Source organism: Myotis daubentonii, chromosome 2, assembly GCF_963259705.1.
Source record: "Myotis daubentonii chromosome 2, mMyoDau2.1, whole genome shotgun sequence".
Taxonomy (NCBI): Eukaryota; Metazoa; Chordata; class Mammalia; order Chiroptera; family Vespertilionidae; genus Myotis; species Myotis daubentonii.
Window position 1 is genome coordinate 49,108,401 of NC_081841.1, and position 26,394 is coordinate 49,134,794.

Here is a 26,394-nt window from a genome sequence, read left to right on the forward strand (position 1 = left end):
AGTTTCCAAAGGGTCCAAAAAAGAAAGAAGAGAGATAGTTTGATGTATGAGAAGTATTCAGACAATAATGAAGATTAAGTCTACTATCCAACAGGAATAGAAGACAGTAAGAAAAATAATAAAGTCCTACACTAAAATATCTCTTTAATTTCTTTAGAACAGATACCAGCATTCAAAAAGAAAAACCATAGAAAAGATTAAGTAAATGGAATGGTTAATAAACATCTAAATTGGAGGGGAGAAATGGCTGAATGTAGGCAAAGATTCTAACCGTAGCTCTTGTTGCAGGTTTTCCTTACCTCTTCTGCTGTGCTAACATGTCGCCTCTGAGTTTTCTTGGGGCTCAAAAGGTTTCGACGACATGAACCACTCCAAGATGGACTTGGAACAGATTTAATAGGAAAAGATTTTTCATATGCAGACACGTGGCAGTGATGGTTTGACTTTCCCGTAAAACTGTTTGATAATCCACTAAAACAAAACAAAACAAAAGTTTGTAAGAAAATCTAACCCAGGTATTATTCCACTTTCAAGAAATAACAACAACACAACAAAAATTAGCAGGTAGAATGGCAGATATACCACTTAAGGGAAATATACAAAAAATGATATATGGGTTGCTGCATCAGGTTCTGCCACTTAAGAGGTCTTAGATTGCCAAACTATCTAATTCTCAAACACCTAAAACTGTATGTCTCAGCTTCAGGATCTATAAGTTCCTTTAGTCAGGAACTACATACTTGTGTGGTACAACAGAAAGCATATCATATTAGACCCCTGCAAAAAATCTGAGTTCTAGGTATGCTAACATACACAATACACTTCCTTTTTACTCCTCACATCCCCCTGCCCCAAGACCTTTGGAGGGAATTATTTTAAGCTTAAATTTGCAGAGATGGATAAAACCAAAGCCTCTCAACAAAGCTTTTAAACTGAATTTTAACATTTCCTAAAACACCAACAGAGGGCTCCCATCCCTCATTAAAAACAACCAGAGGCTTTTATTAGACTGTAACACTCTCTGTGAACTTCTCCTCTGGCCTCACTGTATATCTCCTCTGAAGGGAATTTTGTTTTTGCTTCTTTATATTATTTGCATCCCCAAATAATGTGAAAAGTTGGCAGGAAAAATAGTTTTGTAAACTCAAACCCAGTCTTATCTCTACGGACAGGTAAATAATTTAAAATTTTTAAAAATTTGCTCTTTCTCATTTATTGTTACCAAACAAGTCTTAAGTATTTGCTATCAATATAATGAATTTTCTTTCCTTTTCTTTTTTTTTTTTTTCCTGAGAATGCAAAATAGAGTTACAGAGCTGACTAAACTGAATTCAATAAAATCAACTCTTTAAATCAGTATATGTGGTTTGGGCACAAATGAATCAGACTAGGTCTAAAGAAAATAAAAAAACACATATACTCTAACTCTTCAAATTCTAATGATTTCTATGTGTGTTAGAGAAAGGAGCAAGGACTCAGAATTTCAGGAACTGGCTTATTTTCTTAGGACGGGTGGACGCAGCTAGGAAAAGATGGCAAGGATGATATAATTTGTTTGGTGAAGATATAATGAATTCCCCTCAATGTCTTTTGTATTTATGCTTCCTAGAGAGTGTATTGTATCTATGCCTTTAATAAAATATTCTTTTTTCTAAAGAAACAGTAGAAGGTCATCTTGAAATGCCAGACAGCAAGTGTAATACCAACAATTAACAATGTTGGGTCAGACACAGAAGTAAGCTTGGACTCCCACTGGCTAAAGTTGCAAGAATGTAAGCATCAAAAAATGATTGTAGTGCCTTAAAACACACTAAAGCCATAGTGACACTAAAAAAAATAAAAGAGCAAAAAATATATATATTTGAACCACTTGAAGTGGCTATTAAAATAAACTTTTTTGGGAGAAACCAAGATGGCGGCATAGGTAAACACCAGAAATTGCTGCCTCCCACAACAATTCAAAAATACAACTAAAAGACAAAATGGACATCATCCAGAACCACAGGAAGGCTGGCTGAGTGGAAATTCTACAACTAGAAGGAAAGAGAAAAGCACACTGAGACTCAGAGGAGGTGCGGAAGTGCAGAGGTACAGAGGCGCACGCGGCAAGGGCTGGCAACTGAGGACTCGGCTGTCTTTTTGAATCAGGAGGGAGTCACAAGCCCCCGACTGCTCTGAACTCCAGTCCGGTTGAGTCTCTGGGGACCCAGACTCATATGGGGAGAAACTGGACTGTCTGGCAGCCGGCAGAACTCAGAACTCGAGGGAGGCTTTCTCTCAGAGGTGCTTGCAGCGATTACTGGGACACTGAGACTCGGGGCCCCTTAGGGCAGGGCTGAGGATCAGCCATAGCTGTTTGCTCCGCCCTGTTGATTCCCTGAGACCCCGCCCCACCCAAGCTGCAGCAGAGCTTTTGCATATGAATGCCCTGGCCCTTTGTAATCTGAACATTACCTAACAAACTGCAGCTGGGCCAGAAAGACCCAGAACTTCCAAGAGAAGGCCCAAGGCCCCATAACAGCTTGCATTGCTTCACAGCTGGGCCTCATCAGGGCACCTCCAAACCCCAAACAAGGAAGGGGAATCTAAAGATCTCTTCGTAGCTCCTGTTGGGTAGCCTCAGGCAGAGGCTAAATTAGCACCTCCTTAGATCCAAGAGCCAGTGTAGCCAGTGGTCAGAGTGGGACCATCCAGAATACAAGTCCTCAGATCCATAAGGGATACACTCAGGGGGTAGACTCAGTGAGCACCAAAGCCCCACTGAAGCAAGTCTTGCCTCATAAGGGTGTCTCCAGCACAGAAGTTCTCCCACCCTAGACACAGCTGACTCTCATAGCCAATTGGCCTGGAGGTCAATTCCTCCCAGTGATACCTACAACAATCAAGGCTTAAATACAACAAGACTGTGCACACAGCCCACAAAGGGGTGCACCAAAAGTGTCCACCACAGGTAATTGGGGAGGCTGAGCCACTGGGCCCTATAGGACACCGAGCACACAAAGCCACTCTACCAACACAGGGAAGCATAAAAAATGCGGAGACAAAGAAACAGGACACAAATGACAGAAATGGAGGAAAGCAAACGACTGGATATAGAGTTCAAAACCACACTTTTAAGGTTTTTCAAGAATTTTCTAGAAACCGCCGATAAATTTAGTAAGACCCTCAAAAAGTCTGGTGAGACCGCCGATAAATGTAGTGAGGCCCTCAAGAAATCTAGTGAGACCCTTGAGGTTATGAAAAAGGACCAACTAGAAATTAAGCATACACTGACTGAAATAAAGGATATTATGCAGAGTTCTAACAGCAGACTAGAGGATCCCAAGAATCAAGTCAAAGATTTGAAATACGAAGAAGCAAAAAACACCCAACCGGAAAAGCACAATGAAAAAAGAATCCAAAAATACGAAGATAGTGTAAGGAGCCTCTGGGACAGCTTCAAGCATACCAACATCCAAATTATAGGGGTGCCAGAAGAAGAGAGAGAGCAAGATATTGAAAACCTACTTGAAGAAATAATGACAGAAAACTTCCCCCACCTGGTGAAAGAAATAGATTTACAAGTCCAGGAAGCGCAGAGAACCCCAAACAAAGGGAATCCAAAGAGGACCACACCAAGACACATCATAATTAAAATGCCAAGAGCAAAAGACAAAGAGAGAATCTTAAAAGCAGCAAGAGAAAGAAACTCAGTTACCTACAAGGAAGTACCCATACGACTGTCAGCTGATTTCTCAACAGAAACTTTGCAGGCCAGAAGGGAGTGGCAAGAAATATTCAAAGTGATGAATGCCAAGAACCTACAACCAAGATTACTTTATCCAACAAAGCTATCATTCAGAATTGAAGGTCAGATAAAGAGCTTCACAGATAAGGAAAAGCTAAAGGAGTTCATCACCACCAAACCAGTATTATATGAAATGCTGAAAGGTATCCTTTAAGAAGAGGAAGAAGAAGAGAAAAGTAAAGATACAAATTATGAACAACAAATACACATCTATCAACAAGTGAATCTAAAAATCAAGTGAATAAATCTGATGAACAGAAAAAAAATAAAATAAAATAAACTTTCTTTGGCCTATCCAGTTTTGCTCAGTGGTTAGAGCGTCAGCTCTTGGACTTAGGGGTCCTAAGTTCAATTCCAGTCAAGGGCACGTTCCTCGGTTGCAGGCTTGACCCCTGGCCCTGGTCGGGTGCATGCAGGAGGCAACCAATCCATGTTTCTCTCTCTGTCTCTCCCCATCCCTCTACTCTGTCTGAAAATCAATGTAGCCTAGCCAGCGCAGTTGATCATTAAGCTATGAACCAGAAGGTCACAGTTCAATTCCTGGTCAGGCCACATGCCCAGGTTTCAGCCCAATCTCCGGTAGGGGGCATGCAGGAGGCAGCCAAGCAATGATTCTCTCTCATCATTGATGTTTCTATCTCTCCCCCTCCTTTCCTCTCTGAAATCAATAAAAATAAACTTATTTTGAAAATAGGTAATAAAAAAGGAAGACCTAATCATATATCCTGCCTTCCCGGTAGGAAATGTATTCCAGAGTCACCAAATAGCCCCAGCTAATGAGGAAGAAGAGCTCTTCTTTAGCAGAGTGCCAATTAATAAGTGTAGGAAAAAATGATAAAATTAGAAAAATATTATCTCATTAACTCTAGTAAAATTATTATACGTTCAGAGGAGGCCCAAAGGTACAAACTTCCTGTACTAGAGGACAAAATGATGATGTTATGAAAAAGAAATCTATAAAATCCAAACAAACTTCCTGTTATAAAATGTCATAGGAATGTAATGTACAGCATGGTGAATATAGTTAATAATACTGTATTGCATATCTGAAAGTTGCTAAGATTAGATCTAAAAAGTTCTCCCACAAGAAAAAAAAATTTCTGTAACCATGTATGGTTATTGATGTCAACCAGACTTATCATGGTGATCATTTCACTATCGAATCATTACGTGGTATACTTGAAACTAATATGCTATGTCAATTATACCTCAATTTAAAAAAACTGTTACCAGATAAGAGTTATCAATTGAGATTAATAACTATTAGAGTGATATGAAATTGGTCATTCATATAATGCCAAAGTAACATCATTTAGATTACATTCTAGTCACAAGGGGGAATGAAACCTAACTGTACAAATAAGGACGAGACTATTATCTCTCTAATCCAGAGATCAATCCATTATCACTAATGACAGGAGAACCAGATAGAGGTTTCCTAAATGTGAAATAAGACAGCATCACCTTTTACTCAAGTCAAAAACCTAGTTTAGAAAAAATACAGAGAATAAAGGACAAAATAAAGATGTTATGACAAAGAAATCTGTAAAATCCAAAAAGTGAGACATTCTGCAGAAAAAAAGTCATGTCATTATAAAAGGGGCTGTTCTAGATTGTAAGAGACTGAAGGGCAATAACTACCAGATGCAATCCTAGATTGGATACTGGTTTAAGCAAAATTAGCTGTAAAGGATAGTTTGGGTCAACTAGGAAAATTTAAATATAATTTAGTTAGAGTATAAGATAAAATTTACTGAGTAGTAAAAAGGAGATGATTGAAAAAACAGGTTAACAAAAGAATATGCACAGTATAAACTCATTTGGGGGGAAAAAAGTGTGTGTAAATGCAGAGAAAAAAGCTGGAAGGATATATACTAAAATTTTACAAAGGTGATCTCTGACTGGTGGGAATGCGAGGCTCCTATTTTTTTCTTTTTGCTTATCTGCATTTTCTAATTTTTTACAAAGCACATGTACTATTTTTGCAATAATGTTACTTGAAAAAAATAACAGTATGGCATTGTTTAGCAAAAAAAGCAACCTGCCAAGAGACGCAATATCTTTAATGAGGAAAAAAATGATACTATACATTTCATCATCGTATACATAGCATATATATTATGCTATATATGAATAAGAGATAGTGAAAGAAGAGCAAGCATAGGAAAAGATTTGGAAGGAAATACACTAAGGGAAGAGAATGAGATTGTGGGTAGTGGTCATGGGTCTTTAGTTTTATGAGTAATGTTTTAATTTTGTGAATGTATTCATGAATTCAGGTATAATTGTTTAAAATATTAAGAAGTGGGAAGATGATTCTGAGAGTACTGACACATGTTTCCACAGTCCATGTGCCAATAATCATAAAATAAAATAAAAGCCATCTTATTGGTGGCTTTCAATCAACACTAGAAAGCTTAGCCTTGACTAAGCAGGAAATTAAATGATATAACATGCCTAAAACCCATCACTCCTGTAAAATTTAAGAAGTCATAAATACTATTTTAAAGAATAAATATTTTACTTATATAGTAAAGTGCCTGATGGCAAAGCTTCTAAGCCAAATTTCATCTGCCTTTAATAATTAGTATAAACTTGGTGAGAGGATAGGTAGGGCTTATGAAGTTGGGCTAAATAGTAAATAGGAGCAAGTACTTTGTGACTCTATTTTCTAACAGAAATAGCTTATGTCTAGATGACTAAGGCCATGAGGTACAGAGCTGCCTTGGTTTAAGCAGTCTCTGTTACGTAAGAGCTCACAACATGTGCTAGTTTATTTGCTACTTTAGTTGCAGATATTGGTTTTCACTTTGAGATTCATAATAGCTATACAGATCCTCAAGGGTCCTAATATACTCATATCTACCAAAATTTCCCTCAAAACTCTCCTCTAGCCCAGCCGGTATGCACAAAGAGGTCACCGAATAATTCCCGGTCAGGGCACATGCCTGGGTTGCAGGCTCAATCCCCAGCAGGAGGCAGCCGATGGATGTTGATGTCCTCATCAATGTTTCTATCTCTCTCCCTTCCTCTCTCTAAAATCAATAAAAATATATCTTAAAAAAGCTCTCTTCTTTAATAAGATTTGGCTGTCATCAAAATTCAGCACCAAGTAAAAGTTGAAAGTTTAAAATGGACTTGTCCATATCTCTATGGTTTAAAGTTCAAAAATGGTGTTACTCTTTTAAAATACCAATGTAACAACTATCTTATAGCCATTTCCTCTTATGTCGCAGAAAGGGCTTATGAACTAAGCAGCCAGAATACCTACCTTGAGGTCTTTCGGGTTTCGAGGTAAAGACTTCGGCTGTTTCTTGATTTTTGTGAAGTTGTACCTGATGCTGGAGTGGAATTTCTCCACTGGCCATTTGCACTCTGACCAAAGGTTCTTAAGTCTCCTGAGCCAAGAAAACTGTCTGAGGAAGGTTTATCTAAAGGAATAAAAGTTTGAATAAATTAAATACCTACTGTGGTTCTCCATTTGACTGCAACCATGTCCAACATTGAATTCTAAAGTAATGTGGCATATTACCATGTCTCTCATGGAAGATCCCAGTCTCAACTGCCAGTAAAGTCTGCAGTAAGGGAACTTCTACAAACTATAATTGATTCAGCCATACTAACCTGAAAATTGTTGAAGGAGCTGAATCCTGCCACAGCCATGTGCCTTATCTGCATCAATGTGACTCCGTGGTGTCCACCAAAAGTCAACATTTTACCCCAACTATATCTTGCAAGCACTCCCAGGCCTGGGCCTGAAAGAAGGTAGGCCAGACCAGTAAGAAAGCAGGTGGAGGGCCGAGAATTGTAATTCAAATGAACAACAGTTATTGCTTAATAAGCAGCTGGTATCTCCTGTTTTTAATTACCATGTTCACAACTCAGAGGCTCTCTCTAAGAGCAGAGATAACTTAATTGCTGCTTATTCTTGGCCAGTTTATGGCAAGAATGACCCATCATGTTCATCTGGTTCTGATATGGTATCTCAGTCACTTAATGCCATAATCAACAGACATATCAATACTCCAATGCTTTCTGCTGCAATCAGGCTAAGAATTATTTTTTTATTTTTATTTTTTATTTTCTGACTTGTGGCTTACAAGCAAGGATAATAATTTTTTTTTCAGTTGATCAGGATTATCAGAATTCAGGGTAAATAAGATATAAAAAAGCAGCAGTCAGGGTGATATTAGTACCAATTGATTCACCAGTGGATAAACCTAATCTAATAATTAAATTTACTTTCAAAATGAATGTCCCAAAAAATGTATACACACACTTTGAAGAATTATAAAGGCAATGTTTACTAAAATACATTTCTTTTTCAAAATTCAACTTAAAGTATGTATACATTTTTTTTGACACCCTGTATTTCCAAGTTTCAGCTAAGAACAGAACAATTTCTATACCTTCCTCTCCTAATCATCAAGACTGGACAATTTACATGCCTTCAAAATAACTTCAGATGTTATGCTATGGAACTCTGAGGAGCATCAGTGGAAAAATGAGAATGATAATTCTCTGCTTCCTACATTTTTTGGTCTGTCAATATCACATTGAAGATCCTCTTTCAAAGCATATTACTATAGGACTTTTAACATTACATATTTATGTTATTTAAAATATTTAATGTAGCCTTTGATATTCTCTCCACAAAGTATGGCAGCTGACAAAAGTATAAGTTTTGTATTGTGTTGTGTGTGTTTTTTCCAGTTGATCAGGATTTAGGGTAAATATGATATAAAAAAAGCAGCAGTCAGGGTGAGTGATATTAGTACCAGTTGATTCACCAGTGGATAAACCTAATCTAATAATTTAATTTACTTTCAAAATGAATTACAACCTTTCTCCTTTGTAATCATTACCTATGCTTAGCATCTTTTACCATTACTTTCAAGATAGAGACATGAGGCTAATGAAAATGAGTCTCATTAAAGGACCAGAAAAGTATCTTCAAATTAAATGCAAAGCAGTAACAATAGACATTTTTGTCTCTCATACTTTTTTGCTAAAATTTGATTAGGGAATGATCTCACTAGAGATGTCTACCAAAAAATGAAAATTACCCTGACAGGTGTGAAATATGAGATTAAGGATAAACTAGAGTAGCCTTCTCAAGGGCATGTGACAGAGACCTCAGCTTTAAAATGCAAGGGAAAGGCACAGAATCAAGCAGTCTGTTTAACCAGAATAAGGTGGTTCCATCTTTACTCAATGAAATCACTGAACAGTCCTTTATTGCTGATGTGACCAAACAAAGACACAGAGGGACCAATGATATAACAGACACTCATTTTTTGGTGATTTAGCCTGGTTTTCTGTCATCATTAAGAAACGAGACTGCCTATGCCACACATAAGATTACTTATCATGTGTATATAAACACGCATAAAACTATAAGAAAATATAACCAATTTTTAATTTTGGTTGTGTTCCAATAAAATGATGGATATTTTCCTACTTTTCTCTATTAATTCTCTATAAGAACAGGCAGTATTTTTATGGGTATCTTAAAAAAAAAGTGTATCAGCCAATCACTTACTATGAAAGTAACAAACAGTATGTAGTTCCTGCTTTCCTTGGGATTTATTGAGTTATTATAAATAGCAGGATGCTTTAAATCATTTCATCTACTAAATGACAGTTTGGCAACCTAATTTAACATATTTTCTAAAGAGAAGACATTGATAAAGATTCTAAGCATGAGCAAAATCATTTCTTCTTTGTTTAGGGTTTAAAATGTTTTAATTTTCTATTCAATTATACTCTTAATTAAAGAGGTCCTGACGTCTGACCAGCACTAAGTTATTAAAATGAAAATGCTGCGTTTTCTCTGTTTTCTAAATTTTTTTTAAAATATATTTTATTGATTTTTTATAGAGAGGAAGGGAGAGGGACAGAGAGTCAGAAACATCGATGAGAGAGAAACATCGATTCAGCTGCCTCCTGCACGCCCCCGACTGGGGATGTGCCTGCAACCAAGGCACATGCCCTTGACCGGAATCAAACCTGGGACCCTTCAGTCCGCAGGCCAACGCTCTATCCACTAAGCCAAACCGGTTAGGGCTAAAAATTTTTTAGATCAATGTTTTTAATAGTCAAATCTTAAATGGATTAAGAAGTATATTTTTAGCCGAAACCGGTTTGGCTCAGTGGATAGAGCGTCAGCCTGCGGACTGAAAGGTCCCAGGTTCGATTCCGGTCAAGGGCATGTACCTGGGTTGCGGGCACATCCCCAGTAGGAGATGTGCAGGAGGCAGCTGATCGATGTTTCTCTCTCATCGATGTTTCTAACTCTCTATCCCTCTCCCTTCCTCTCTGTAAAAAATCAATAAAATATATTTTTTTTAAAAAAAGTATATTTTTAAAAGCTTGATATGCCTCTCTGTCACATGCCATTGAGAAGGCTTCTCGTATATCAAGAGTCAGATCCAGTAAAGCAATAAACAGAAAGCTCCAGATCCTACATTCTAAAGTTTGGGATTTTCCTGTTTGTTTTCATTTTGGTGGAGGAAAGGATAGCAGGGTGAGAGAGGAGACAAATACCAATACAGTCAGAATGAGAAAACTAAGGCAGGTAAACTTGGGACCCATGTCTAGCATAATTAAGAGGCAAAGCTCGAAGTGACTGACCACAGAAATCATTGTGGAGATTATCAGAAAATAATACGTCCAAAGGAGATAGCAGAGACAAAATTCTGTAGGACATGCAATGAACTGAAATAAGTATGGCAAAGAAAGTTTTAAAAAGTACACAGTAAAAAGCAGATTTAAATGAAAAACTTTATTATAAGAAAAAGGTATATAGACCCTTGACATTCAAGATTTAAAATTCTGATTTTTAGAGAATGACCTTAGAGGTCTTGTAGATAAGGACAAATATAGGAAAAATGTAACTCTCAAAAATAATTTTACTGAGACAAAAGCCAGGAATTTGGCCAAATATCACTATAGTCAAGAACATGATGATTTGAGAGGAATTAAGGATGAGTTGAATTATAGGAGATTGTGAATATAATTTCCCTATAAAACTGTTTATTATTGAGCAATTATTTTTAACTAAAAGCAAATATTCTATCCAATGGTAAATCAGCATGTGAAATTACAAGGAAACACAAACTGAGTTCAAATGGAAATATTAATTATCTGATTTCATTATCCACTCAACTACCCTTCCCTTAGGATTAATAATGAGCTATCAAACCAGCTTTCAGATTCTTTGCTCATCAGAAAGGATTTTTCAGTAATAATGATGACTGCCCTGGCTGGTTTGGCTCAGTGCTTAGAGCATCAGTCCATGGACTGAAGGGTGGCAGGTTCGATTCTGGTCAACGGCAGGTACCTTGGTTGCAGGCTCCATCTCTGGCCCCAGTCAGGGCTCATGTGGGAGGCAGCCAGTTGATGTCTCTCTCACATTGATGTTCTCTCACATCGATGTTTCTCTCTCTGTCTTTCTCCCTCCCTTAAACTCTCTCTAAAAATCAATGGAAAAATATCCTCAGGTAAGGATTAACAAAAAAACAATAATAAGAACTATGACAACTGATTTTTCTATACAAATTATGCACATACTATGTGGAGACCATTTCCCATCCCAGTAGAGGAAATCCAGAGCCCAGGATAAATTACCACCCACCTAAATGACATTTAAATATAATATAAATCTAAAAGAGCATCATACTAACGTCTTTTTAGGGGAGGAGATCTCATCTTGCTGACAAAGAATCCTGAGGAAGCCAAATAACAACAATAATTATTACTTGCATTTCATACTTATTATCTGTTTATCCTTATAAAAATCTCACTGAGGCAGGTTCAGTGGTATTACTAATATTCCCGTATTTGTGATAACATAGGAAAATTGAAGCAGGAGTGAAAAGACATAGGAAAATACTAATATCTTCCTGAGTCTGCGAAGAGGCTAACGAGCAAAAATTCTTCGTTTCCCCAAGACAGAACCAGAAAATCTTTGGAAGTTCAAATCTTAGGAAGGGGAGATGCAAAGTCAGGCAGCCCAGGGGCTAGGATAGCCTAGAGAATGCTGACTTCTGTCATGGATCACAAGCTGAATAGGCAAGCCCTTAAATATGCAAGCATGGCTGTGGCAGGTGCTAGATAGAGACATGTAGTTAACATTTCCTGCCCTGATGGAGGGATACACTTGGGCAGAAATAAATTTTCAGAATTCATGCTTTCAAGCAGAATTGAAATAGGCTAACTTTGAGCTTTAAATCAATAAAATAAATAACCTTTACATCACATAGACATATCTAAAACAAAACAAAACACTGTAGTGCTTTTTACAATGACATAATGAACAAGTAGGAGAATGGATTTCAAAACAACTTTTCCATTAAAAAATATTTAGTCGAGACTAGATCAGGTAAGTATCATAGCAACAACATACACATACACACATACACAGCTTACTAAAATGATGTGTTAGTGGAGAAAATACTATTTTGCTTTTGACAATGCTTTCACTTTTACAGATGGCAAACACAAATGATACACTAGGAAGGAATCTGAAAGGTATGTAGGTTTTGACTCCAAGTAATGTATCATACCTGAATAATAATTTGAACTATAAGCTGCACTTCTTGTAGAACATGTATAAGATCCGTCCAAATTTCCTTGCCTGGAAGGTAATATCTAAACAAAGCAGAAGATTTTTCTGAAGTCATATTCTGACAATAAAATGTAGTAAAAATTTATACTGGAAAAATATGTATCATTAAACAAGATTATGACCTATTTCAGAATTCAATACAGGGCAGGGCAAAAGTAAGTTTACAGTTGTGAGCACATGAAACACAGTTTATTTTTGTATTATTATTTATTAATTATTGTGTTATTTTCCATATGAACAACTGTAAACATACTTTTGCCCATCCCTGTATAACTAATTATATTTATACATATTATAAATTAAACAACATACTACTAAGTAAGAAAAACATAGACAGTCAGATAAAATGAGGCTTCAAGGAGAAAAAAACAGGCAAAAATATCTGTTACACAATTTCAGTCAAAAACTGCTCATGAGGAGGTAACTATACATTTAGTATTTCCTGTTCTGAAAACCAGTGTATCATATATCAAAAAGGCAGGCAAAGTCAATCTGACTTATTTTTTTGAAAACTTTACAAAGTTTTTAATCAGGGGTGGTGCTACTCCCCAGTATAAATCTGGAAATGTGTGAATATCTATTCAGTTATTAAAATAATTCTTAAGGGAAGATGCTACAGGTATTTAGTACACAGGGGCCAAGGATGCTAAACATTCTGCTATGCTTAAATCAGATTCACACAGCAAAGAATCACCTTATTCAAATTAGTAATGGCTTTCCTACTGAAAAAGACTGCTTTATTAATATTGCTCCTCAAACTTTAATGGGCATATAAATCAGCTGGAGATTTTTAAAAACGTAGATTCTTAGTCAGTAGGTATGGGTGAAGCCTGAAATTCTGCATTTCCAACAAGCTCCCCGGTGATGCTGCTGCTGCTGGTCCTTTGAGAATAAAAGCTTTATAGCACGGAAAACTCTCAGAACTGCTGTATATTCACAAATATACACACCCCATTTAATGCTCAGCAATTTTAAGGTACAGTTTAAAACAACACAGATCTGGGTACTGATAACTGTAAAATTCAGAGGAATAACAGAGTTTTCTCAAAGGTACTGTTGTCAAAGAACTCATGCATAGTCTGGTTCTTGTCTTAACTTTAATATATCAAACAGAATTTCAAACATTAGAGTCACTGATTCTAAAGAGGTTATATATATATGCTTGTTCTTTTGAATTTGCCGTTAAACTACGTAAGATGAAAACTTAAGCCAAAATAATTCATTAACTGACAAAAGAAAATTATTTCTAACCTGATGGTCAGAAAGTGAAAGCTGGTCCTCTGGAAAACCTGTTTGCGACAGGAGATGGGTTTTAAATATGGAGTTGTGGTTCACTAAAGTTACTTCTCCAGCATCCATTCTCATCCCATCAGCAATATCATCTGGAGAAAGAGTCCGAATTAGTTCAAGTCACATAATGCTTTAATAACTACCTTATTATACATCAGTCTTTTCACTTAATAAATGTAATTCCCAGCCCTGGCTGGGTGGCTCAGTTGGTTGGAGCATCAGTCCATAAACCAAAAGGTTACAGGTTCAATCCCCATTTGGGGCAATTACAAGAGGCAATTGATTGATTTTTATCTCTCACATTGATGTTTCTCTTTCTCTCCCTCCTTTTCTCTTTCTCTAAAAATCAATAAAAACATGTCCTCGGGTAAGGATGATAACAATAATAATTCCCAAAGACCAGCCATGTTATAAGACCTCTCCTTCATAAATAACCATTGGCAAGAAATCTCAAAACTGTCAAGAGTTAAATGCAAAATTTTAAAATAATGACATTTCCCCAAAATAAATTTTTGAATGTTTTAACTGTAGAAAAAATTTTAATATAATAAGAATGGAGCAAAATTTCACAATTCAAAAAACAAACAGTAGTTAACAGTGGTTTATTTCTTCTTGTTTTAATTCAAAAAAATTAATCGACCTAAAAATGTTCTGCCAAAAACATTTATTCATATGGCTCTTAACAGACATCAGCTCAATCACTGTAATATTATGGCAGAATCTTACTTTACAACCATTTTTTGAGAACTTTGTTACTTTCTTATAAAAGAGTAGAATAGAAACAAACAATAAAGGAACTCAATGACATAATATCAGCAATGAGAAAAAAGGGAAACAACGACAGAATGTACACAAAGCAAGAGGGAGAAACAGAAACGAGAGAGACCAATGTGAATTTAAAAGGAGCAGGCAGAATGTTTTAAGATCTAACTGCATAGATTTTCAGCCTACTCTTTTAAAAACATTTACTGATTTTAGAGCGACAAGTGGGGGGGCCACTTATTTATGCATTCACTAGTTGATTCCTGTATGTGCCCTAACCATGGATCACACCCACACCTTAGTGTATCGGGATGATGCTTTAAATCAGAGGTGGGAAACGTGCAGCCCCTCGGAATCACTTGGTCTGGTCCTGCCAAGGCATGACGGGTGAGTTAAGTCAATGTTTGACCAAATATAGCTGGCTAATTTTTAAGTTGATAATTCTGTATGGCCCGAGAATGTTATAAATATCCAAATGGCCCTTGGCAGAAAAAAGGTCCCCCACCCCTGCTCTACTAGTAAATGATGCTCTAACCAACTGAGCTACCCAGCCAGGGCTCTCAATCTATTCTTAATTTGGCTACTAGTCTTGACCTTATATTGACCCCACCCTTTACAGACATAAAGTACCTTGAATAGTGGAAAATGTGCCAGTCACAACTGTCAGTGCCACTAGCTAAATAAAACTTAAAAATTACCTTAATCAAATTATTTATCATATAGAAGGAAATATAACAGTACTAAAGGGCAAGGACTCTGGAACCAGGCTGCCTGAGTTTAAATCCTGGCTCTGCCAGTTATAGTTGTGTGACCCTAGGCAAGTTTCTTAACCTCTGTGTGTAAGTTTCCTTGTCGATATAATGGGGATAACAGTGCCTATTTTGTAGGTACTATAGGTACCCTTGTAAGATGATTGTAAATTAAATAAATACATTTTAAGTAATTAGAACAGGGCCTCGCACATAGTAAATGTCTGCTGGTATGTATTATTTAGCTTTTTCAATACAATGAATGAGAAAATGCTTCCCAACAATGCTATAGACCAAGTCTCAACTAAAAGAAAATTGTTTGGTATACTGTATTACATAATTAGTATGAGATCTCCCTTAAAATTATTAAGCACAAAAATGCAAATATTAAAAAGGTTAAGAAAACCCATTCTTCCAATTCAGCTTAACTAATCAGAGTAACTACAACTAGAAGGACTGAATGATCACTTCATAATCAGTCTTACCCATGTCAGGTCTTTTCACATCACTGACTTTAGCAGAAGTACAAAGTCCTGTAAAAGAAGGAGAAAACAGAAAGGTTATACACTGCAGTATCTCCTTCATTTAATTATAAAACAGGAAATCACTCAGAAGTGAAGTTTGTGTTTTTAGTGGAGAAAAATATAAGGTGATAAGGAGAGTTGAGTTGATGGGAAGAACATAAGAACTATAACTAGCCTGAGGTCTTCCCAAACATTTCTACAATCTGTGCTATACTAAACAGCAATTATGGACTACCCACAGAATCACAGAATATTACATCAAGAAGCAAGTTAGGAGAGCCAACCCTTTGGACATTCATTTGCATTTGGTCATAAAGTTGACTAGAGACTACACTGAAATTCCCAACCCATTGCTCTTGCTATTATCTCATGCTAAACTATTTCATAAACAAGTGACAGATCTTGTGGTGGTCCTATTAAGACTTGTCTTCCATACACGTCTTACTCAGTAGCCAAACATAAAGCTACTGATATTCAGAGGACAGTCACGGAATGTCCCAGTAGTCCTAAATACTTTCTCCCCATAGTTATTCAAACTGCTAACATTCAAAGCTTTTTGCTTATATGAAATGACTTTCTCCTCTGGTGGTTCTAATTTTCCCAGAAAAGGAAGTTAAAAGCCTAACTTGCTTGGGACTGGGTTAAAAACATACCCTCAGCACACATACTTCTTGGCAGATGTCCAAGAGAAGCCTAGGCATGACAGTCACACTGATATTACGCATAATCCTATCACCATTATTTAAAACGAGGTTGAATACTTCATCAGCTACAGAGTGGTGACAGGTATTCGCTATGATCACAACAAAGTGCACACACAAAGAAAGGCTGCTTCAGCAAACAAGAAATCAAAGATTTGAGAGATTATGTCCAGAGAGGTTAAGTGACTTGCCTAAAATCATACAGATGGAGGAAGGAAAAGCAAAAAACCAGGTATCCTGACTTAAAAGCAAATGTGATTTTCAACAAACATCACAAAACTTCTCATCCTTTAACATATCCTCAAAGAGTCATACACTTTAGCAAGATAAAAGCAAACCCTAGATAATTCTAGGGAATCTATGCTGTTTTATGATTTTAATAATTAAAGCCCTAAATTTACATTTTCATACAAATATATCCAGCTTCTTCAGTGTGCTTATGGTACTTTCATTTTGCCACTTTGCAGTAGCATTGGGAGAGGGACATTTAACCCAAGATTCAACATGAAATGCTGGATCTGGAACCTTTGGCCACCAAAATTCTTATAAGCATAAACATTTTTTCCTTTTTAGAAAAGTATTCTAATAACTCATTTCCTAGTTCACATTGGTCATTAATTTTACTGAAAGAACATAAATAGTTACAGATATTCATGTGAAGTCAATTTAGTAACTGAACAGAAGATAACGGAAAATCTGAAAGAAAAAAATGGCAAAGTCCTGACAGTAACAGAATGTAACAAGTATGAGAAAACATTTGTGTGCTTACATACACGCAAAGAGGTGATTATAAGAGAATGTTTAGAGCTATGAAGTTACTAGAAAGTATATACTGTAGGAACCACTGCACAATTAGCGTTAGCCAGGGCCAAGATGTGGTTAGAACCATTTATGATATGAAAAGGGTGTGGAAGTAATCATGTGAATCACCCTCCTTTGTGCTCTGGACAACTCTGTATATGATACAGTTTGTACTATATCATCATGTTTTTGTTTTTGGTATTTTTACATGTATTCTCTCCTGATTAGACTCTAACACCTTATACACTAAGAAACTTCTTGCGCACACACACATTTACTGTGCACCAATACACACGTATACAAGATACTGAGGATAAGAAGAATAAGAACTGGCCCCTGCTGCTGAGAAGAGCACTGTCTACTGGGGGAAGTAAGATCCACAAATGGATATTTACAGCAAGACAATAAAGCTAATGCAATTGGTAGATGTGGGAGTCAGGTAAAGGAAAGGCTTGCAAGCAGTAGTTAAGAGTTACATCATCTTAGCCTGAAGTTGCAGAACCTGTTTTTTAATCCATTTGCTCCTCTAGATTTAACTCATCAGATGGGTGATATGAAGACCATATTAATTGTAATCAGATAAAAATGAATGAAATTTCCGAAATGGAACTAAGCCCTAGCCGGTTGGGATAATTAATTGTAATCAGGTAAAACAATGAATGAGGTTTCCAAACTGGAACTAGAGCCCTAGCCGGTTCAGCTCACTGGATAGAGCGTCGGCCTTCGGACAGAAGGGTCCCCGGGTCGATTGAGGTCAAGGGCAGGTACCTTGGTTGCAGGCTCCTCCCTGCCTGGGCCCAGGTCAGGGTGTGTGCAGGAGGCAACCAATCTATGGGTTTCTCTCACATGGGTGTCTTCCCCTCTCTCTTCCCCTCTCTCTAAAAGATCAATGGAAAAATATCCACAGATGAAGATTAACAACAACAACAACAAAAAAGATTAATTCTTTAAACACACACACACCACACAAATAGCACTGGAGGGGGGCGGGCCAGGAAGAAAATCTCTAAATTGGAAGAAAGTGAAGGAATCATGCTTAAAGAGATGCTTAAAGTTTCACTGCAAATGTAATTTCCAACGTAGTGTAATTTACCTTTCAATAGGCGTCCTTCACACAAATTATCTTGATAAAAGAGTAAAGGCCCGGCCTATGCCATCCACAATACCCAATTGGAACAGGAACCCCAAGTCAAATGGTTGGTGGGCTCTAGAGGGTTTCACAGACGTTTTGCAAGAATCACCACCACCCCGACTACAGTGAGCGCAGCGAACGCGAAGCGCCTTCCACAAGGCTGAGCGGAGAGCGATAAAGGAGCAGGTTACTGCCAACAAGATAGTGCCGATGCTGCAGGGGCGGCGATAACCAGAAATCACCAAGCTCGGGAGGCGCTGGGCGCGCGGCCAGAGAGCCCACGGCAGGGGGCACCGGGAGAGGCGGTTCGGCGAATTACCGGGAGGCGATGAGCCAGGTAAGCAAACCGCGGCGGGTAGGGGGGGTCATGGCCGGGGCAGGAGGGTCCGGACGGTTCTTTCTGGCGGTGGCACTAGCGACCTCACATCTCGGGGAGATAACCACAGAGTAAACGAGTGGGGAAAAATGGTTACGGGGGACGCAGAAGCAGTCGAGAAATACCAGCCAGGTCTCAAGGAAGGCGGGAGAGGAAGCAGGTGGGGGAAAAAAGAAAAGAAAAGCTGATCTTCCCGGCGAAAACAGCTTTCCCGTGAGATGACCCTGCTCTGGCGGGAAAGCCCCGAAATCCCAACCGGCCTGTTTCCCGGGAGAGCTGGGCGCCGAGACGGGGGCTGCCGGAAGGGCGGGGAGACCGCCTCCCACCGCCCAAAAGGAAAAGGCCTGAAGGAACGGCTCCCGGAGCCTAACGGCCGCCGGCCGGGTCGCCGGTGGACAGCTCCGGGGAGGGGAGGTGGTCCCAGGGGGCGGGGCAGAGGGAACAGCGCCGTCCCCACAGCCGTCCTCGCTTCCGCCCAGCCCAGCCCAGGTTGCGGGGCCCGGAGCAGCACAACTTCCCGGCCCAGGCTCCCTCCATCCTCCCCCTCCCCCAGCTTCCCGCCGCCACTCACCGAACCGGAACCGGCTGCTATACGAAGGGGTTTCCGGCCGGGCGCGGAACGTAAAACCCGGGAACGGCCGCGAACCGGAACCGCCTCCCCAACACCGGAAGAGCCGCTCGGTGGCTGAGGAGGAAGGGGGTTGGGGCGGGAGGTCAAAGAGCACAGTGAAGAACCCGCGGAACGCCTGCGCAGTGTGACCAGGCTCAGAAACCTAGGAAGCATCTGAGGCTGCAGTCACAATTTCTCTGATCTTTCAGTTTGGGCTTTTTCTTGTTCCCGGAATACTGTTCGTGTGCCTTCCGTCCTTCGCTTTTCTCTGTTCCCCCGACCCCCTCACCCGCCGTCTTCTGGTTCCGGTGGGCGATTATTGCTTACAGCTCCAGTTTCCATGGCAGCCTTCTCCTGGCCTTTCATCTGCTGGAACCTGTTGCCACCTTGGCAGATGCAGACCTGAGAGCTCAATCAACCTCAGGCTATATTGTGTTTTGAGAATCACAGAACGTTAGTGATTGTAGAGGATTTTGGTGATAGTTTAACAGTTTCAGAAAAGTGAAATATTTCCCCAAAGTTATAAAGTGTATAGCAGATCTGGGATTAGGAAATAAGTTTCTTAACTTGCAGACCGGTACTCTGCACCACATCACGCTTGATTGGCCATTAGGGAAAAGGAAAAAAATGGGGGAAGGGGAGGGGGGGCAGGGGGGGAGAGCCTCGGATTGGCATAGGTTAGATTCTAAACATGTAAAAACGCCCAGAACTCTTGAGGAGTTTGAAACAGGGGTGTAGGTGTGAGGAAAGCTATTGGGGATCCACCAGAGATATACGTTTCTAAATAAAGAGAGGAAAGGACCAAAGGGTCTGCCCTCTGAGGAACTAAACGGCCCTGGTGGTGTTCCTGTGACTGAATCGATTAACCTGTCATCCGTGCCATACTTTTTTTTCCCTTTAGATAAAATATTATAGGTTTATTTAAATGTGTCATACTTTTTAAGAGAAAATAATGGAGAGAAATATGTTTGTTCATTCAGTTTTGGGGGCCTGCCTAGAAACCTAGCAGAAATGCTCCTAAGTAGGTACTCTAGACCCAAATGATAGCCACAGTCTGAGCTCAGACTTGAAGAATGGAAGCCGCTGGAGGCCCCCAGCCTCTTAGCTACTCTTAGCAGCTGGGAAAGGGGTGCTTGCTGAGTTCGGGGGATCTTGCTCTGTCACGTGTATAAAAGTAGATTTTCTGTATCACCTCGTAGATTGAAGTTTAGACTGTCAGGTCATAAGTCCTGTTAGTAGTGAACATACCTGGTCTGTGTCACTTTTGTTCATCTTAGTCATTTCACAAATCTGTTCATTTGGATTAAACTCTATTTCTAGGAGTCAGCCATGCATAAAGAGGAACTGCATCTGAAATTTTTCATGTGTGTGATTCAATCTCGCCAATTAGTCAGGACTCCTCAGAGAACAGGTACCTTTGTCTCTTGAATGGAGGCTCAATACAGGTTGTGAGACTTACTAATAATGTAAATGCAGGCTTTAGGGGTCAACTGACATTTATTCCATGATAAAATATTTGTCACTCAGTCGTTTTATTTCCTGGTACAAGTATCAGGTGAGATTTTGGCCTGATACGTGCAGATAAGCCCTTGGCAATGAGGAGGACTTGGGAATTGAGAGAGAATGAGATTTATAGGACATGAGCTAGTAGTTGATTTCTTGTCCTTTGTGAATTATTTTAATCTTTCTGGGCTCATCTATGGGGGTCCTTGTTCCCATTGTAATTGATACTCCGAAAGTTGTAAAATAAAGAGTCCCAAAAAAACCTGGCTTTCTCTCCTACCCCAGGCTCAAAGAATCTAGTTACGTTTTCTGCTTTCCCCCATTTGTATCAAAGGAGTAGAACCTTTTTGAGATAAGATAGTTGTTGAGAAGAGGCGTTATTTTTCGCTGGATTTATGGAAAGAGGGTCTGAGAGGCATAGAGAGAATAAAAGTGAATAAGGAGCATTGCCTTCCCTGAATCTCACCATGAGGGTGACTTAAACATGTTGTTTCTCAGCTGAGGAAGCTTCCACTTCCAGCATGCTCACACAAAAGGAAGGTGAGGAAGCTTCCACTTCCAGCATGCTCACACAAAAGGAAGGTGAGGAAGCTTCAACTTCCAGCATGCTCACACAAAAGGAAGGTGAGGAAGCTTCCACTTCCAGCATGCTCACACAAAAGCCACCACCTGAGGCAGACGGTTTGAAGAATCTAGATACTGTGGATGATCCAGGCACCATGGAAGGCATACCTGTTTTCGCAAATGGTGAGGCGTGTGGTTAAACAGGGGGAGGAACGTGGAAAGGAGTATTGGAAAGTGAAAAATTTATGCATAGCATTATAACTTAGGCTAGATCTACCAAATTTGAATTATGAGTTAAAACACAAGGGGGAGAGAGAGAGAGAGAGGTAAATACATAGATATCATCTTGGGAATTTTAGAAAGAGGGACAATTCTCTAAGAACAATTGCTTGATTTAGTCAATAGTTAAGTAGATTGGTGCCCTTATAATTGTAAGCTACGAATCTGGTTTATCCTATTATCAGCAACCTTGACACATAAAAATGGGAACTTTAAAAATGGATTAGATTAAGGAGTTATTATATTGCAAAGTAATTCCAAATATTGTAAAAAATATTCACCTTAGGAACCATTTAATAACAAATTTCTCTTGTGTGTTTTACATAGTGTTCATTTCATAAGCAATTTATATGAAACTTCAGAAACACATCTTTGTTTCTTCTCAACTTAAATATGTCTATATTGGAGTCAGTTCACTGCAAACAATTATTGAGTTCCCACTATGTACCCAGAAATATACTAAAAATGATAGAGAGGAGATATATATATATATATATATATATATAGTTCGGTGCACGAATTCATGACCAGTGGGGTCCCTCAGCCTGGCCTGCGGCATCAGGCCGAAACCAGCTCTCTGACATTGCCCGAGGGGTGCTGGATTGCAAGAGGACACAGGCCAATCCGAGGGACACCACTGGTGCACAATCAGGGCCGGGGAGGGATGTGGGAGGTTGGCCAGCTGGGGAGAGACTGCAGGAGTGCTCCAGGGTGTGTCCGGACCTTCTCGCTCAGTACACATCGGCCAGATCCCAGCAACAAGCTAACCTACCAGTTGGAGCGTTTGCTCCCTAGTGGTCAGTGCATGTCATAGCGAGCAGTTGAGTGGCCTTAGCATATCATCAGTATATTACACTTTGATTGGTTGAACGGATGACCAGATGACTGGACACTTATCATATTAGGCTTTTATTATATAGAATATATATGACATAACCTTACCATTGTCCCAATAGTTTGTATTTTGGAAATGCCTTAAAGCAGTGGTCAGCAAACTGCGGCTCGTGAGCCACATGCGGCTCTTTCGCCCCTATAGTGTGGCTCTTCCACAAAATACTGACCTCTGCGCATGGGCCACGAAGTTTCAATCGCACTGTACATGCACGGCCGTGCGTGGTATTTTGTGGAAGAGCCACACTCAAGGGGCCAAAGAGCCACATGTGGCTCGCAAGCCACAGTTTGCCGACCTCTGCCTTAGAGTATATTTACTCCAACTCTTTCTATTTTCAGAAGGAATTCATATCTACAAAGGTTTTCCTCAAGAAGTTAAATTCATTGGAGTAATTACTCCCAGCACCTGTGAAAAATGTAGTACTATTTATTAAGTAATCTTTTTGACCACTTACTATTTGAAGTCGTTGTACTAGACTCAGCAAGAGATGAGAAAATAAACTGGAGACCCCCTGTCCTCCAGGAGCTGCAGGTTAAGGAGGGAAATAATAGAAGTCAATGTTAAATTAAGAGCTTGATTACTTTGGTTCAAAAAGTTGAATTTCAAAAGAGATGTCATAGTTGCCAGGAAGCAAAATCTCAACAAAGTGAGAAAATGCTCTGGAGAATGGCAATGTTACAGTTTACTTTATACATTAGAATCAAAGTAGGAGCCGTAAGGGGGTTTACATGAAATTTACTGGAGAAAGCAAAGTGGGGAAATCTCTGAGACTGGATTAAGAGTAAAATGGAGAGACACATCTTTTACATTGGTGGGTGTAGGATAGTTAGCAATTCACGTTTATAGCACAGAGAGATGGTATTCGGGAACAACATAACAATGAGGGGTTCTGTGGTCTCTACTCTGGTACCCTGAGGGGTCTGGAAAAGGAGATTACTCTGACATTCCAAAGAGGAAAAAAAACAACACACACAACAGAAACAACCCAGAGGTATGTTATCTTAGATGCAAAAAGGCCATAGACAGGCTTACTCAAATAAGACTGATCTTTGTCAAGGAAGCTACAGGCCTAGGACCTGCCATGAGCCCGTTTTAGTTAGGAATTCTTATGTTCAGACCATCTGATGTGGTTACTTTTAGAGTTTGTAGGGCCTATGATGCTGGCCTCCTCTTAGCTTATCTGGTTTAGTATGTGGCTCCTTTTTTGTTCATATATATCAAGTGTATGTGTGGTTTATGTCCCTTTAATCAGATTTGCTTGCCCATGAATGAAAAGCCATGAGGTACAAGAAATAAACCCAGCTGGTGGCCTTGTCCTACAGTTTCTTTTGAATTTGTATAGATTATTTCTTTTTATTTTAGAGAGAAAGAGAGACAGTGACAGAGAGAGACATTGATTCATTGTTCCGCTTCTTTATGCTTTTATTGGTTGGTTTTTGTATGTGCCCTGACAGGGGTGTAAACCCTCAACCTTGGAGTGTCGAGACCACACTGTGAGCAACTGAGCCACCCGGCCAGGGCTAGATTTTTCTTATTTTCCCTCAACTCTCCTGCTTTTCCCATTCTCGTTTTGCTCTATACCTAATACTCTCCTCAGACTCCCTTTGCTCTGATGACCCATTTGGACCTATTTCTGTGTTTTGAACTCAGCAGTATCCCATGGAAAAATTCTGATGTTGAACTTCTGCCTTTAAGCATTAAGGCCTCAGATAAGAGCTATATCTAACTCGTTCAACTTTCCCACTAAAGAGGAAGTATCAAATATGCATCTTACCTATTAGCCCCATTGGGGATCTCCCTTCCTCTGTTTCTGTCTTCTCTCTGCCTGCTTCCCTATGACATTTCCTCTTTTCTTCTTACCTCCCTCCTTTTCTCCCTCCTTCTTTTCATTTCTTCCAAGAAAATTTGCACACACTGTGTCAGGCATTGTAAACAAAATAGATACATTGCCCACCCTCATGAAATTTATAGTCTTGTGGGAGTAAGATAGTAATCAAATCACACACACACACACACACACACACACACACACACACACACACATGCCTTCTCTATATATAAAAGCCTAAGCGACCAAACGACTAAATGACAGGTCACTATGATGCACATTGACCACCAGGGGGCAGATGCTCAATGCAGGAGCTGTCCTCTGGTGTTCAGTGCACTCCCATAGCGGGAGCGCCACTCAGCTGACTGATCCACCTTCCCAGTGGCCCACCAGCTTGGTGGTAGCCAGTCACTCCCTCAATAGTTCCCAGGTCCAATCTCCAGAGAACAGGCCAGGCCCAATCCTGACAGCACCGCTGGCCTCCTGGAAGTAAGCCTCGGGCATTGCCGCCGCTTCCCTTCCCTAGACGCTCCACAGGAAGAAACAATATAAAAGCCTCTGCCAGGTGGCTCCCGACAACCAGCGCAAAAGTTAGCAGGACAGATCTGGATCCCAGGCTGGCAAGGGCACCTCACCGACTGCCCAGAGGGCCGATTGCGTCCCAGCCTCTCTCACCTCCCTTCAGATGGGCACCAGACTCAGGGCTCACGGCCACTGTGGCAACATGAGCCTTTCCCGATTGGTACTGACTGGACAAAGCCCGAGGCAGGCGCAGTGGGGCCAGGATGAGTGGGAGCAGCAGGCAGGAGCAGCAGGTGGCGTTGGACTGCGGGTTTCAGCCAGATCCCCGAAGGCCAACCCCAAGGGACCCCACCCATGCATGAATTCGTACACTAGGCCTCTAGTATATATATAAAACCCTAAGCAACCGTTTGACCAGTCGACCGTTCGATCACTTACTATGATGCACACTGACCACCAGGGGGAAGATGCTCAATGCAGGAGCTGCCCCCTGGTGGTCAGTGAGCTCCCACAGCAGGAGTGCCACTCAGCTAACCAATGGGCACCAGACACCAGGCTTATGGCTGGCGAGCGTAGCTGAGGTGCATGAGCCTCTCCTGCTGCAGCTGTGATGGCTAGGGTGCAGCAGTGGGTCTTGGATGAGCAGGAGCAGGACTCAGGCTCCTCCCCAGCCACCTGCCACTTCGCGCACTACTACATCCCCCGTCAGGGGTCCCGGATTGCGAGAGGGCGCAGGCCAGGCTGAGGGATCCCACCAGTACGTGAATCTGTGCACTGGGCCTCTAGTGGTTAGATCATTAGAATGGTGCTAGGCCAATGAAGGAAAATAATACCTACCATGTAATCAAAGTATAAAACGGGACCTAATCTGGACTGAGAAGTCAGAAAAACCCTTTCTCAGGAAGACCTGAGAGATGAGTATGCATTAGACAGGCAAAGAAGGAAGAAGAGTTTTCTGAAAAAAGGGACAGTGAGCTCTGAAATGAAAAGGAGTTTGGCTCATTGGAGGAATAGAGAAGGCCCATACAACATGAGTGAGAGGAAGAGTAGCTGGAGAATGAACTATAAAAATTGTATTGGTGCCCGGCCACTGTGGCTCAGTGGTTGAGCATCAACCAGGAGGTCATGGTTTGATTCCCTGTCAGGGCACATGTCCAAGTTTTGGGCTCAATCCCCAGTAGGGGGCATGCAGGAGACAGCTGATGGATGATTCTCTCTCATTGATGTTTCTATCCATTTCTCCCTTTCTCTCTCTGAAATCAGTAAGAACTTATTAAGAAAAGAAAAACACAATTGTATTAGAGCCAAATCATAATATACCTTCTAGGTCTTACCATTCCCGAGCTATGGGAAATCACTAAAGAGTGACAGGATCTTTAAAGAGGGCCATATCTGTGTTTTTAAAAGGTCATTTTGGCTCCTGGGTTGAGGATGGATTGGAAGGG

At 40.1% G+C, this 26,394-nt stretch overlaps 2 protein-coding genes across 6 annotated transcripts in view; one reads left to right on the plus strand and one right to left on the minus strand.

The window, feature by feature from the left end:
- Positions 1-19,558, minus strand: part of SENP1 (SUMO specific peptidase 1) — an 87,472-nt gene extending 67,914 nt beyond the window's left edge. For 2 of the 5 annotated variants that reach the window (XM_059682692.1, XM_059682688.1), the window contains exons 1-7: positions 18,695-19,310; positions 15,703-15,750; positions 13,668-13,798; positions 12,355-12,439; positions 11,473-11,514; positions 7,059-7,218; positions 300-471 (exon numbers count right to left, since the gene is read on the minus strand). In XM_059682692.1, coding sequence (XP_059538675.1) covers positions 300-471; positions 7,059-7,218; positions 11,473-11,514; positions 12,355-12,439; positions 13,668-13,798; positions 15,703-15,706 — 594 coding nt within the window. In that variant the 5' untranslated portion in view covers positions 15,707-15,750; positions 18,695-19,310. The other 3 variants (XM_059682689.1, XM_059682690.1, XM_059682691.1) reach the window with 3 other exon arrangements.
- PFKM (phosphofructokinase, muscle) overlaps positions 18,576-26,394 on the plus strand; it is a 42,764-nt gene continuing 34,945 nt past the window's right edge. The window contains exon 1 of the mRNA XM_059682686.1: positions 18,576-18,712. The gene's annotated coding sequence lies outside the window, so the exon portion shown is untranslated. The remainder of the gene's footprint in view (positions 18,713-26,394) is intronic.